This window comes from Rhinolophus sinicus, linkage group LG04 (genome assembly GCF_036562045.2).
Source record: "Rhinolophus sinicus isolate RSC01 linkage group LG04, ASM3656204v1, whole genome shotgun sequence".
NCBI classification, from domain to species: Eukaryota; Metazoa; Chordata; class Mammalia; order Chiroptera; family Rhinolophidae; genus Rhinolophus; species Rhinolophus sinicus.
Window position 1 is genome coordinate 114,731,979 of NC_133754.1, and position 14,823 is coordinate 114,746,801.

The window sequence follows — 14,823 nt, forward strand, 5'->3', positions numbered from 1 at the left end:
AAATTTCTATTCTCTTTTGAAATTCATACGGAGATCCCATTAGAAGTCGCAGCAAAATTAAGACAATTACCTTTATAAATGTTTCATGTATGCAATATTCTAATCAGTCACAAATAAGAAATATTTAAACTGAAAATCAGAAACTGTTGACTCTTGAGTAAAATTAAATATAGTGTGAAAAGAGCAATCTTTGACCTGTAGTTCCAGCTAATTAGACTTTGTATATAATATCTGATAAAAAAACAAAATAAAACCCGAAGTCAAGAAATAATAGAATGTTATAGTAGACCATGTCCCAGGCCCTCAAAGTTTTTCTGCTCATTTTTTAAAGGTGGTGGGAGAAAGAAGGAAGCCCCAGGGTCAGGACGGGTATGTCTGCCTACATAAGCAGTTCCATGGGGTCCATCTGACAGGGACTGTAACCGCAACCCAAAGGGATCATTTATACCTACTGTCCCTCGTCTCCTGAGGGCCTCCTCTATCCATTTTACCTGCCTCAACTGAGGCCTGAGGGAGCTGCCTCATAGCCTGTGAGGACCACCTTAGTGAGCTTCACACATCAGTCACTGGTCTCCAACCCAAAGGAATTAAGTCCCATACCTCAATGCCTGATATAGGGAGAAAGTATACTAATTAATCTCTGAATCTGTATATGAATTAGTCCTCCCATTTTAATCCACAAAATTTCTGTCAAAATTCTCAGAAAGCCACCATGTTTCATTATACAAGTCAACCTGTGTTCCTTTCACCTCTGAAAATGGAAGTAACATAAAAACCTGAGATGTTGTTGAAGGCTTATTGACCCATGGTCTACTGATTTACAATTGTAGTTTCTTGTGCGGGCAGCCCTGACATCCAAGAAATATACCCCAGGGAGTGAGAGTTATAACCATGGTCTGCTGCATCACCTAACTCCAGGGGACCCTGTTCATTTGGAATGTGATGTGAAAGGTGGCCTCTGGAGACAAAGACAGCAAGCAGCCCTGGTTATAAAACACAGGCATTATTTTAAAACAGCTTTGACAAAGCAGTACTGACCTACTTAGTTTTATATAAAATCGAGTAACAAACTAATAGGCTGTACAAATTATGTTGAATTAGAAATTGATGGCTTGAAGACACAAAAACAAAGTGTTTGACAGTTACTGTGTTAAAAATTTGTCTGTTGTAAATAGGATTGACGGGAAGCAGACCCATAAAAATACATAAAGAAAACTTAGAAATCAGTAATCTGTTTTCTTTCTGTTTTTCTCTTGAAATCACAACACACTCAAACCCAATTCTGGGTTTAGAACCTAATTACACAACTCTGATTGTCTCCTGTTGCTCAAGTGCCTTTTCCCCCAACTCGTGCAGAGAAGCATTCGGATTCAGAATAAACTGTTTTGTGGTTTGGTATCACTCTGGTATTAGTGGGAAAATGGGATACCCCTGACACGCACATCTGGGAAGATGTTTGGGGAAGAAGGCCTAGTCTTCCTTGGACTGCCCTTTAGTTCCCCAACACAGCAGCAGGCACATACAGGAATCCTGCAAGTCACTTACCTTCTTCACGGCATGAAAACAGTCGAGAAGTGTAATGTAGAAATTGCAGCTCCCATAGGCAGCATCTCTGAAATCCCAAAAGCATTGAAATACATAGCTCAGTTAATTTAATGTTCGGCAGGACACTTAGCTTAAGACGAAGCTGACTAGAATTTACAATCAAACACACACTCAGATCAAGCCTCAAAAAAAAAAGGGGGAGGGAGGTACCTGCTGTTTGGCTTTTAAATAAAACATAAGTCACTGTTATAAGTTTTACTTCAGTTTCTATCTACTCCAGTAGATAATGTTTTATAGACGTAGATCAATAATGACCACTTCCTAAATTTTAAATGATCTCGCTGGATGATTTCTGGTTTTGATGGCTGAGCTTCAAGAGTTACTTCTTCGGTTCAACTAATCAATAATATGGACCTTGCCCCCAAAAAGGCAAGGCATTTGAATTTTCTCTTCATACTGGAAAATACCATATCAAACTGTTACCAGGAAAGACTGCTTTTTGATTCTGTATATATGTATATCTGTGTGTGTGTGTGCGTGTGTGCGCACGCACATGTGTGTAAGCATGTGTCTTTGTGTATATCTCCATCAAGTAGGAAAAAAAGGTAATATCTGAAATTCTAGGTGCAAGCTAAAAAGCGTTTTGCTACTCTCATTGTGCTTTTACAATTTTTAACAATTTAACTGGATAACTTCTTTCTTATTCTTAAAGGGCAACAGTGCCAATAAAACCAAAAGAACTAAGGTGTCAACTGCCTTTAGTAGAAATTGCTCTACTCTTGGGAAACGTTAAGTTAGTTTTCAGATAACTCTGCACCACTTATCAATAATCCTACTACACCTCTTAATATCAGTTAAGATTTCATCCAGAAAAATAAGACATTCCTCCACTCCCACCTGCTTCTCCTTTTTGACTACCTTGAGCCATTACAAAGCAAAAATTCTTGGAATTAGGCAAAATAAAAGTTAATTTAATTATGATCATTCTACACATGCCAAATAACGGTGCCTACCTAAATGGTAACTATTTGATCCCTAGGTGGACCTGAAGCCATCCACTGCTTGGCTTGGTTGGGTTTTCACATGGTAACACTACTTACCTGAACAATTAAACTACACATCTAAAATTCTTAAGTCTTGCACAAACCTTAAGAATGCAGATGATTATAGCAACATTAAGCGAACAATGAGGAAAAGTAAGGGCACCCGTCTCAGCTAAAATAGTCTTGCCCTCCCCTGAACCGGTTAGAATTACTGAGGCATGCTGTATGGTGGCCTCTGTGAGGACTGCACACAAGACCTGACAACATGCTTTTTTTCTTTTATGAGCTTCTGAATTTAAAAGCTGTTCTCCTACAAGCTGGAAACAGTCTCTATTTTATCAAGAGCATATTGACAGTATTCAGGAAGGAGAAAAGCATGATGACCTACAGCAGTGGCTCTCAGAGTGGGGTCCCTGGGCCAGCAGCATGGGCATCACCCAAACTGTTCATAGAAAGGCCAGTTCTCAGGCTCCACTCCAGACCCGCAGATCAGAAGTTCTAGGGGTGGGGCCAGGATAGTTTTGTTCTAACAGGTCCTCCAGGTGATCGGGATGTGTTCAGTTTAAGAATCACTGAGCTACAGAATCAACACAAATACTTGTTTTGTAGAAATAACGTTTTGATGACATAAGGAATGTTTTAGAAAGAGAAGTTAAGAAAATGAATTAGTTTAGTCTAAACCAGGGTGTCCATACTGTGTCCCACGGGCCAACTGCAGCCCGCAATCCATTTTTAATTGGTCCGCAGCAAATTCCAAAAATATATTTAGTTTACTTAAATAAACCAGGTGAGGCAATACGTACTTCACCTCGAGTGAGTGGCCCGGCTGTTTGTGTATTTTACCCCATATGGCCCTTAGTAAAAAACGTTGAAAAAAGTTTGGACACCCTGGTCTAAACCAAAAGCATTAGTGGAAATAAGGTGAACTCTCAAGTTACATCTCAATGTTTTTAACCGTATCTCCTCAGTTAGCTACAATTATTATCTTCTTAACCTACTGATAATTCTTTTCTAATCAAGTTAAGGCATGTCAAGTCAATCTGTGTGACGACTTGATACATTTATTCAATGCATATTTTTTGAGAACCTACTGTGTGCAAGCCCTGCTCTAGTCAGTGATGATTCAACAAGCTCTGATCTGGGCGCGGCTACAGTTCTGCCTCAGTCATCACACTAGCTGAAGAGACAACAAGAATCTCTCTTTATCCCTTCATGTTTATTTCATTAACACTTCCTTTCTCCCACCCAAGCAATCAGGTTTCTTGAAACCAACAGAGTAGCATCTATGACTCTGGACGTAAGCCTCTGGGAGAAGGGGGAGGGCTTGGCACCATGATCTTTTAACAAACTTAGAAAACCAGATGAGAATCAATGGAGTACTGCTTAGAAACTGCAAAACAATATCAAATACCAGTTTTTAAAAATAACAGCTTTCACATGAGATTGTATTCATAATAGCCCAAAACTAAAAATAACCCAAGTACTCATCAAAACGACAATGAGCAAATAAATTGTGATCTATTCATAGAATGGAATGCTACAAAAGCAATAAAAAAAAAGAATTACTGACACCTGCCACAACATGGTTAATCTCATAGCTAGTATGTGTTTAACAAGCGAGATCCCAGCTCTCCAAAATGCATACTGTATGAGTCCATTTACACAAAGTTCAAAGGCAAGAAAAACTAACTGATGGTGGCAGAAGTCACAGTAGCGGTTACTTAGGGGGTTTGGGGGTGGGTTACTGACTAGAAAGGGTGCAAGGAATCTTCAGGGGTGCTGGCAACGTCTGTATCTTGAACTGGGTGGTACATGCCCAGTATATATACATGTAAAAGTTTACTGTGTTATGCACATAAGATTAGTGGGATTTTTAATTGTATGTAAGATATACATCTAAAAAAAGAAAAAAAAAAAGAATGTTCAACAAATGTTAGCTAAGGACCAGGCACTATACCAAGTGTCTTAGATACACGATATTACTTAATCCTCTCAACGGCATTAGACAGATACAACTATCATTCCTACTGACAGACTAGGAGACCAAGGCTCACATTTGTGAAGAACCACAGAGATCAGTGGCAGAGACACTGTCAAACTCCCATCTGTTTGAAGTCAATAGCTAAGCTACTAATAGCTAAGTAATATCACCTCTCAAGAAAAAAGAGAGCAAAGACAAAAAAAAAATAATAATTAAGCAGCAAAGGAGTAGTGTACGTAATATCAAAGAATAAAAGTACTATATGCTCTTCATAACAAAAACCCATAGAAAATGCTGAACTATATACCATTTTTCACTTAGACAGGCAAAGAAATAGTTAATATAATTCATTAAGAAACTATACATGTATATATACATATGTAAACTCAGTGGTTAAAGAATAATATCTAAGTTGAATTAAATCTAATTAAATATTGCTATGGAGCATAAAAGTTATTAACTATAAATAAATAAATGCTATTCTTGCACAATCCCTTGTTAACAATACTTTGTTAGCAGTTGTATTTACTCTATGCACTTGAACTGGCAAAGATAGAAGGCTACAATGCAATTTCTTTCAAAATATTATCAGGCTTTATTAATTCCGATTGGCCTACTTTCTAATCAGTAAGTTCTATAGAACAGTGTAAAATGTGGTAAAGCACCAGATTTTTAAATCTGTCAGAGGTGGATGCTTTTGTAAAACACAATAAATATAAAATACAATACTGTACTACTACATATGCAATTATCTTATTTTTGTAAATAAAAATGAATTACTAGAAAAATGGAAGGAAAAAAATATGAGCTCAAATCCTTCTATTATTTGATTCCACAGACATAATATAGTCTATGTATTTATAAATTACTATAAAAGTCTCAAAATCTTACTCTCAATCCCTGTACGTAGGCTAGTAACAAAAAGCTCACTCTGGCCCCATTTCACAGGTCCCACTTTGAGAAACAATGCTTTAGATAAATCAAGTACCTGGCATCTGTGACTGAAGAGATTCAAATTTCACAAACCTAGCCAAGCCCTGTTTATTAGGGAATTACTTACTTCCGCTACTGGGACCAGGAGTAACTAACTTCACTTCTCAGTGCCAAACTTAAATAATTTTAAACACAGCTTTAGCAAATAGTAAGCAACATTTATTCCATTTTTGGCCCCTGTATTTAAATCAACATAAACTTTATTTTACATCAACAGTGTTTCACAGATCTTCGCTTACATTAGGTAAAATAACGTGAGCTTATTCATATTTCAGGACTTTGTGGTATAAACTTTAAGAATGGCACCACTATAAAGGATTACCAATATACTGAAAAGTTCCGTAGAACAAAATTATCACTGTATATCAGCATGCCTGTCACTAAGGGACCACAAACACAAGCATTTCTGCTAAATAAAGGAAGTACATGGTTGCCATTATATTTTAGGTTGAGAAAATGGAGCATTCTTCAGTTTAGAAAAAACCCCTTCCTACCCACCTGAAATAACAGAATATTTGAGATGATCCACGTGCTAGGAAGAAAGGGTGTGATACTGGTTTCAAAGAAATTCATTTGCTAAATCACTAATATACAGTCTTGAGTGCAATATATAACTGAGCTCTACAGACTGTCCTAACAAATCTCTATGTCATAGAGTTAAGTCCCTGGACAGTCCTACAAAGTTATTTAAGGGGGAGATTCTGCCTAGGGTTAGGAAGAGCTATCCCAAAGAAGGAAAAACCATCCCTTCAAAATCAGGCATTCAAGGTGTATGCAACAACCCTCTAGCTACTGATTTATGGATGGAAGAATGATGCAATATTTGAAATTGTCCACACAGCACGCAACAAGTAAACTTATTTCACAAATTTATTACACATTCAGCACCATGTAAGTATTTAGATTATATAGCTAAGTCAAGTATCTTGGCAGAGAATCTTTTAGAACTTAATTTGATTTAAAGGAAAAAATACAGTTTTTTTTTCCAAAATATCTTCAACATGATCGTATAGTAAGTTTGAGAAGAGAATGAGATGTCATCCCTTTATGTAAAGAATTACTTATCAACCACCTCTATGACAGAGAATCTGGTTTTTCTAGTAGTGGTGTTACATTAGCAACCTCACCCACTCTCTGCTGGCTGTGTCCTTAGGGAAAAAAGGGTTAGTTTTTACTCCAGAAACTAACTCCTGACTATGGGGAAAACTTATTTCTTCACTCTTCAGAACTAGACTCCTCGGTAGTTTTGAGTAACGGTTAAGTCCAGGATTCTCACCTGATTATTCCATCTAGGACAATGGTTCTCAAGTATGAGTGATTCCATCACTACCCCTACCGCCACCAGGGACATATGGCAACGTTTGGAGGAGATACTTTTGGTTTCGACAACTGTTGTGGGGATGAAGGTGTTACTGGCATCCAGGGATACTGCTAAACATGCTACAATCCACACGACATCGCCCCCACAACAAAATATCAATACTATTACTGCTGAGTAACCTAGATAAAGGGTAATATTTGCACCCAACCTAAAATGACTATTTACCAGGTCTTGTTTTTTCAGAAACAACTACGCGAAGGTATTTCTGGCAAGGGCCTGATTAAACGAATCTACCATATCATTCTTATATTTACCTGAAAGGAATATAGGATGTATCTCCAAACATTAATTTTCTATATGCTTCTTCTGGAGTTCTCCCCAAATATATAACCTACATTTCAAAAGAGAAGAAAAAGGCAATTTACTTCTAAATGAAGACACAGTGCTGTCACTGCGAAGTTTTGTACGATTTCTACCCAGTCAAGTGAGCCTTCCCAAGGATCCTATGAGTCACCCAGCATCCTGTCAGTGAATTCCTTTTGTGTTTAAATCTGCCATAGCTCGAATGTGTTGCTTGCAATTAACACCTGTGACCAATAACTTTTCACAACAACCTTTTGGTGTAGAAAATATATAGTAAATTTAAAAACAGATTTTCTAAATCAAGATGTTAGACTGAGCACATGTTTTTGCCACACCTCTTTCCTAAAAATCCACTAAAATGAGAGTCAAGTGTGGGAGGGCATGGGGTTGGAGGATGGAATGGGATTGGGATGAGGTGGAAAGTGACACAAAAGCAAAACAACGATTTTGATTAACTCCATCCATTTAGCTTGAACTACTTATAATACTGCACAGGATTCCTATAAAACTGCATTTGTTTCTTATTTTCATTTGCTCTCCTTTATTTTCAGAAGTACGTTATGCTTCAGTTTTTATCTGGTAGAATACTGCAAGTAGATTCTTTAGCATTTGAGGTCCATCGTTGGTATTTCGTGCATTTCTAAAAATGTGTTGTTTTCTGCCCTGACATTTTTTGACTATGTATACAATTTTTGGTCTACAGTCCTTTTCTCTCAATAGTTTATAGATGTTGTTCCATTGTCTTCTCATTTCTAGTGTTGCAGAAGTATTTTACCGCATTCTCTCCTCCTCCTCCTAAGTAACCGGTTCTAGAAACTTGCGAGTTCTAGCATTTCACTGGCATCCTTGTAAATGAGTCATTCCGCTCCCATTAAGTTTGCCTGGGACTTTCTGAACCTCATTCTATCTGAAGGCACAAGACTTTTTCTAACTAGAATCTTCCAGCAGGGCAGGGCATTTTCAATTCATGCATGGAGGGGCAGGGAAGAGGCCACAAGCATTAGATTTGGCACACGTATCATTACCAAAATTAGACTCAATGCTAAAGCTTACTTTGGGATAATACACTTTAAATTTTAAATAATACACTTTAAATTAGACTCAATGCTAAAGCTTACTTTGGGATAATACACTTTAAATTTTGAGCAGTAAAAAGAAGTCACTGCAAAAGTTACAAATGTTTTATCTCCATTTCTTATTACATATGAGCTGTTTCCTTCAAGCAAATGTTGAGCATTCTGAAGTGAGGACCCATATCTTAAGTTTCCTTGTAACCTCTGGTTAATACATTATATATGGATTCTTGATTCACGATTTAATTCACTGAACCTAAATCTATTTATAATAGTTAGGAAATTTTTAAATAATTGATTAAAAGTTGATTTAAAAAGTTGATATAATTATATCATTGGATTAAGAGAAATTCTAAAAATCCAAGATCCAGCAGGATCTTTGAAAAATTAGAGAAGGACATGTCCTAAAGCAGTCCAGAGGGCATTTTACCAATTTTGTTTTAAGACTAATAAATGGACATTTCCCCCAATGTCTAGCCTAATTCTCAGTATGATTTCATCCCATTTACTCTAAAAATACAAAACTAGAAATAACTATACAGAATCGTATACCATTTATTTGTCTACAGCAGCATACAAACCAAAAAAGGCATATAACAAAGAACAATTAATTTCAAGAATAAAGGAATGCTTTGTTATCTAGTATCAAATTTTCAAGTCCACTACTACTGACTCATATAAGACAACAATTTATCACAAATTAACCACAAGGTCATCTATAACCTCACTCCTCATATTATATTTGCCTATGTATTACTTAATACACACAACCTTTTAAGCATCAACCTATGAATTGACTTTCTATTTTGTTACTATTTATTTGGAAAAACAGTATAACAATTCTTTTATGAAAAATTAAGAGCGTTTTTAAATCCAGCCCTTTCCTCCCACCCCAAATTTCCTCAGTCTCTTCTAGTCTCCAACATGCTTCACTTCTCTTCTAAGACTTACTAGATAACACTATTTATTCTCCGTTCTATTTTAGGACTTCCTAGTACACCCCCTCCAAAAAAACCACCCCTTAAACCAAAGAAAAACCAAACCAAATAAAAGAATAGCTTGGGGCCAATGAGGGTGAGAGTAGGGTTTGATTCATTTGTGTATATGTACATGTATATGTGCAGATATACACAATTTAAGTAAATTAGTTAAATGAAATCCAGTGACCTCTTTCAGATTTTCCCTAAATTTCTAATAAGACCTTTCTTAAATTATATAAATTTTTCCTTAAGCACTAGATTCATGATAATTCCTCCTCTTCAAGCCCAAACTTCTCTGGTTTCATTAATTACTAAAATTGCAATGGTATTATTTCCTTCTAACTTTCAAAAGAAAAATAGTCTCTAATACATTAAATAATGGTGGGTTAGCCTTGGAACACAAGTTCAACTCAAAGACCACAAGAACAATGTAACCTTTTTTACCTTTGGGCGGGGGGAGGGAGGAAACAAAACCTAAATTCCTAGTGATAAATTTTTTAAAAAATATAATTTTTAAATCCAGTTGGGACAAATACAACCAAAGGAAAATAAAGAACAAGAAAGAAAAAGAGAAAGTAAAAAAGTGAAAAATAACAACAAAACAAAATCTAGTTGGAGATGCCTGTATATGAATAGATAATTAGATAATGAGATATCTCATTATCTAATGAGATACGCTAAAGGAAATTTACAGATTCAAAATAAGTCTATTTACACAATGGTCTGAATGCCCCCCCATTCATATGTTGAAATCCTAAATTCCAAAAGCTAATGGTTATTAGTAAATGGGGCCTCTGAGAGGTGGTCAGCGGTAAGGGTGGAGCACTCAGAAATCAGATGGAGCACTGATAAAAGAGGCTTCAGAGAGCTCCCTCGCTCCTTCCACAAGGTGAGAGCCCTCACCGGGCCATACTGTCACCCCGATCTCAGACTCCCAGCCTCCAGAACTGTAAGAAACACATTTCTGTTGTTTACAAGTCTCCCTGACTCGTATTTTGTTACAGTAGCCTCAAAGGGCTAAGACACAACTATCAAAGAAATGTTTGCTAACAATCTTTAATTATTAATTCTACATCCATTCACCTTTCCTAGTCAAAAGACCTCCCCAAAAGAAATTATTCTAAATTTGTTACTTAAAAAGAAGCCTATAAATGGCTCCTCTATTAACACAAATCCTCCTATCAGTAAAGTCTGAATCAATGCAATTTGATGACCCATCATCGTGTTCCCGGCAGTTTGGAAGCTAGGTGGCTTCTCACATCCTTTCGGTATATTTTCATGAGAAGCTATGTGTATAGAATGCCCACTCTAATTCCACATTGCTGTCCAAAAATAGGGAGGAAGACATGATGAACAAAAGAGCTACTGAACAGCTGTGGTAGCCAGCTTTCATACAGCCCCAATGATGCTCACCTCCTGGTGTTTCCATCCTCATGTGCCCCTCCCACAACAAACAGGGCGCCCTAGTGTAAGCAACAGGATATTGCAGTAATGGCAAAGTGTGACTTCTGAGGCTAGATCATAAAAGACATGTGCTTCTGTCTTGCTTTCTCTTGGATTCCTTACCCCAAGTAAATCAAGCTGTCATTTTGTGAGGGCACACAGCCAGACCATGTTGCAAAGAACCGATGGTCTTTTGCCAATGACCAACACTCATCTGCCAGCATGTGAATGGGCAGTCTTAGTGGACCCGGCGGCCCCAGTCAAGCCTTCAGATGACGAGAGTCCTGTTGGATCCAGAAGCAGACCCACCCAAGCTAGCAGGGCCCAGATACCTTCCCCATAGAAACTGTTTAAAAGAATGTTAATTATGGTTTTAAGTCACTAAGTGTTGGGGTAATTTGAAAGCCAGCAATAGATAATAAAGTAGTATAAACAGATAGGAAATGATCATTTCAGTTTGTTAAAAGTGGATTAAAACAAACCCCCAAAACGTGACAAGGCCAAGATGTTAAGGTAAGGAAGCCTAGCCCCATGGCTTAGGAAACATCAGTAAGGAGACTGTCGTCCTGTCTCTCTCTGTGTCTCTCCCTCCCGCCTTCCCTCACTCCCTCCCTTTCTCTCAAGGAGCAAATAGCAATCTCACAAGACTGAAATATTGGGGTAGAAAATACCTGTGAAATTATCAGTGCTTTTCAAAGTCACAGTACAAGGTTCTGTTTTGCTGAACAGTACTGTGGCCATTTCTATGACTTGCACCACTTCCATTTCTTAAATTACCATCTGTCTGCCCCCACCCCTGTGAAAACTCCTGACTCTGGATTACTGATCCGTTTCAAAACCTGGGAGGGACTATGTTAACAATGGCTGAATTAGTGGACTTAAACAAAAGGATCACAACTCAATCATTTATATTTTATATCCAATCCTGACAATCCAGGCCTCAAACAATAAAACCCAATTATTTAGACATGTGCTTCTTTTATTCTATTCTGATATAGAACATTTGGAAGCCTGTGTACTTAGGAAGCCTTTGGTACAGTTTTAAAAACCGAAAACATCACACAGGTCATCATATCTGAGTCAAGAGAAAAGGGTATTTAAATACCACAACAAATGTGGCAGCCTGGTAAACTAGTAAACTATTTTCAAATATTCTTCCTTGAGAAATGTCACAACGTTTCCAGTATTTAACATCAGCCAGATGATATAGTCTTTTCTATGCCAAGAACACGATTCATCATTTTTTAAAAAAATCGCTCTCTCTAGATTAACACAGAATGTTCATGAATCAATGCAAGTTGGAAATAAGCTTAAAGATCCAACTACTGAATAAAAAAGGTGAGAAGGAAAAGACTATATATAATAAACAATTTTATGATAAAAAAAGTAAAAAAGATAAAATCACTTTCACAGTTTCTGCACAAATACTAGTAAGAAAAAAAATCCTAAATCACTTTTTTTAAAAAAATCAGATGGCTTTATATTTCAATAGTTTTCATTTTTCAAATTTCTTTTATTTATATATATTGTAGGTTGGTATAATGATCCCCCATTTAGATAAAGAGAAACTGGACGTCCAGTTTCAAATACATAGTAGCTACCAAGGCCAGACAGCTAACGATGTGAAGGAATGCCCTATAAAAGTGCACGTGGACATACTCCATTGGAGGTACGGACATTTGTTTAAGACAAAGCAAAAAACTTGGTATTTTTAATGAGACCTCCTAATTTTTAAACATTGGCAAAAACAAACTGCGAGTTATAAATACCGAGTTACATAAAATTGGCAGGCTACTACTTTCCAACCGGTGTTGTTAACTGCTCACCCAAGATCACGCTGCTTGTTAGTGAGGAAGAGGGCCTACTACTCAGGCCTTGTGTATAGACAAGAAACCATACTCTCCATCTAAAAGAAGTACTAAAACAAGGATGGGATCCAAAATTCGGCAGAGCTTAAAAGTGCAATCTAGTATCATAAATGGTGAGAGGGCCATTTCTCTTTATTCTTAAAGTTAATAGCACCTAGCAAGTATGGCAGGTAGTGGAAACATGAGTTAGGCTAACCAGGGTAAAGAAAGAAGTAGAGTTGTGATGAGCAGTGATGACTACACCAGCTGCCTCCACCACAGGGCCTTCCTGTGGCAGGGCCCACGCTCTCCCCTCTTTGCAGCTCCAGCACACCTCACGCCACCTGGTGCCTGGTCCTATTTACAGCTGCCCAGTTGTTGTTTGTCCCGCCTTTCTCACACAGGAAGGTTTGCCCAGGGATGGGTGTTACAAAAGCTTTGGCTGTCCTACCTGGGTCTCTCCTGCTGAACTGGATTCTTACCCACTGCTTCCAGATCCTCCCCCCTCTGCTCCCTTGTCTTAACTTCTCAAATGAGCCCTTCACCTGCCAGCCATCTTGACCCAGCATGACAACTCTGGGTCCAAAATAATCAAATCATTAAGAAAAAGTGGACCACAGGCTCAAAAGATCATCATTATATATTAAATTAAGTCCCTAGGTCCTTATAATAACTGTTGATCTCAAATTCAGTGCAACTTAGGATTCTACTGACAGACTACTGAATTAATATATCCCTAGTATTTAATTAGTATCATAATTTTCAATATAAATGTTTTACAAGGCAAGCCATTCTAAAGGCTATAAAAATTGCTCAAAAATAAAAAAATAATAACATAGAGTGAAACACTTTGAATAGGGACTCTACATGTTACTACTATTAGCTCTAGCAAAATTACCTAGTAAACATCAGAGGAAAGCAAATTTCCAAACAGTTTGCTTGTGTCATTTATTTTTTTACACTGAGAACACTTTAACCACAGAAAAATGTCAGAAACAATGGCTAATTTCCCAGGCTAGTCCTTAAAAGTACATTTAACCTACGGAAGAGCTGAATACTGTATTATTACCAGCAGGAAAATACAAATGCTAGGGCAGTAAGATGGAACCAAAACTGATAACTGGTAAGACAGAATGGTAACTTTCCTGTTTTTTAATACAAAAATCAGATTTAAGGTGTAATAATGGTGGGCAGAACCAGAAAAAAAGAGAAAGAGAAAGATATTCAGTGAATGCTTAATTTGTGCCAGCTACTCTACCTAAACTGAACTTAAAAGCCAGGTCAGTCTGAACCTAAACCTCTAAACTTCATCCACTATACAATGGCCTCTTCCAAATAATTGTTTTGAAACTAGAAATTAATGTTTGCACCTACTAGTAAAACAGCAAACCATCTCCATTTAAAGTATAAATGTAAAAAATTTAAAAGAAAAAGATAAAGTGACAATTATTTCTAAAATGAATTATAATATATTGTAATTGTGCTAAAAAAACCCTCTGCTCATTAAATATTAATAAATGTAACAGATATGCTTCATTTTAAATTTTGATTTAAAAGCCTAGTTGTAAGTTCAGCTATTTCAATTGCTGATTTTAATGTGTGCTGTAACTAAAAGATACTTTACCATGACACGTAAATGCAAATGCAGGAATGATTACACTCATTTTTTAATTCCACCCAGCAATAATGCACATTTGGTTAGTAAATTTCCAACTTCCCAAATGCTAATCAGCGGTTATTAAAACGAATGGATAAGTGCTGTACATTTTAAAATGTTTAGCAAACGAGTACAAAACCCACTGATGCTTTGTTTGGATGATTTTAAAGCAGGTTTTAAATTTTTGTTTTGTGGCTACACTTTACTGTGTAACACCTTACTGTGAAAACTGGTTATTAAAGAGAGATGACCAATCATAGTCTTTTCAGTATAAAATTTAGTTTGAGGGTAATAAAAGAACCCCAACTAGATGAGAGAAAGCTCAGTTCCCATGAAAGCCAGCTAATAAATGAAGGATGAATGAAATAATTAAAAAATATTATACTGAAACCCTAACAGAATTACTGATTCAAGCAAGTATTTATTATCAACTGTTTAACACACTAGATGCATGGTTGATGGGGAACTAAATTTAACACATACATGTAGTTCCAAAATAACACCACACAGACTACTTTTAAGTCATAAAGCGAAAAGCATACACTGAAGGGGTCTGATGGTCAGCACCCAATCCAGT

The 14,823-nt window shown here is 36.9% G+C and overlaps 1 protein-coding gene across 12 annotated transcripts in view; it reads right to left on the reverse strand.

Annotated features, from left to right (window-relative positions):
* Positions 1 to 14,823, reverse strand: part of CDC14B (cell division cycle 14B) — an 82,349-nt gene that overhangs the window by 29,068 nt on the left and 38,458 nt on the right. For all 12 annotated transcript variants that reach the window (XM_074330264.1, XM_074330261.1, XM_074330266.1 and 9 more), the window contains 2 exons: positions 7,198 to 7,274; positions 1,546 to 1,612 (listed from right to left, as the gene is read on the reverse strand). In XM_074330264.1, the coding sequence (XP_074186365.1) occupies positions 1,546 to 1,612; positions 7,198 to 7,274 (144 nt within the window). The remainder of the gene's footprint in view (positions 1 to 1,545; positions 1,613 to 7,197; positions 7,275 to 14,823) is intronic.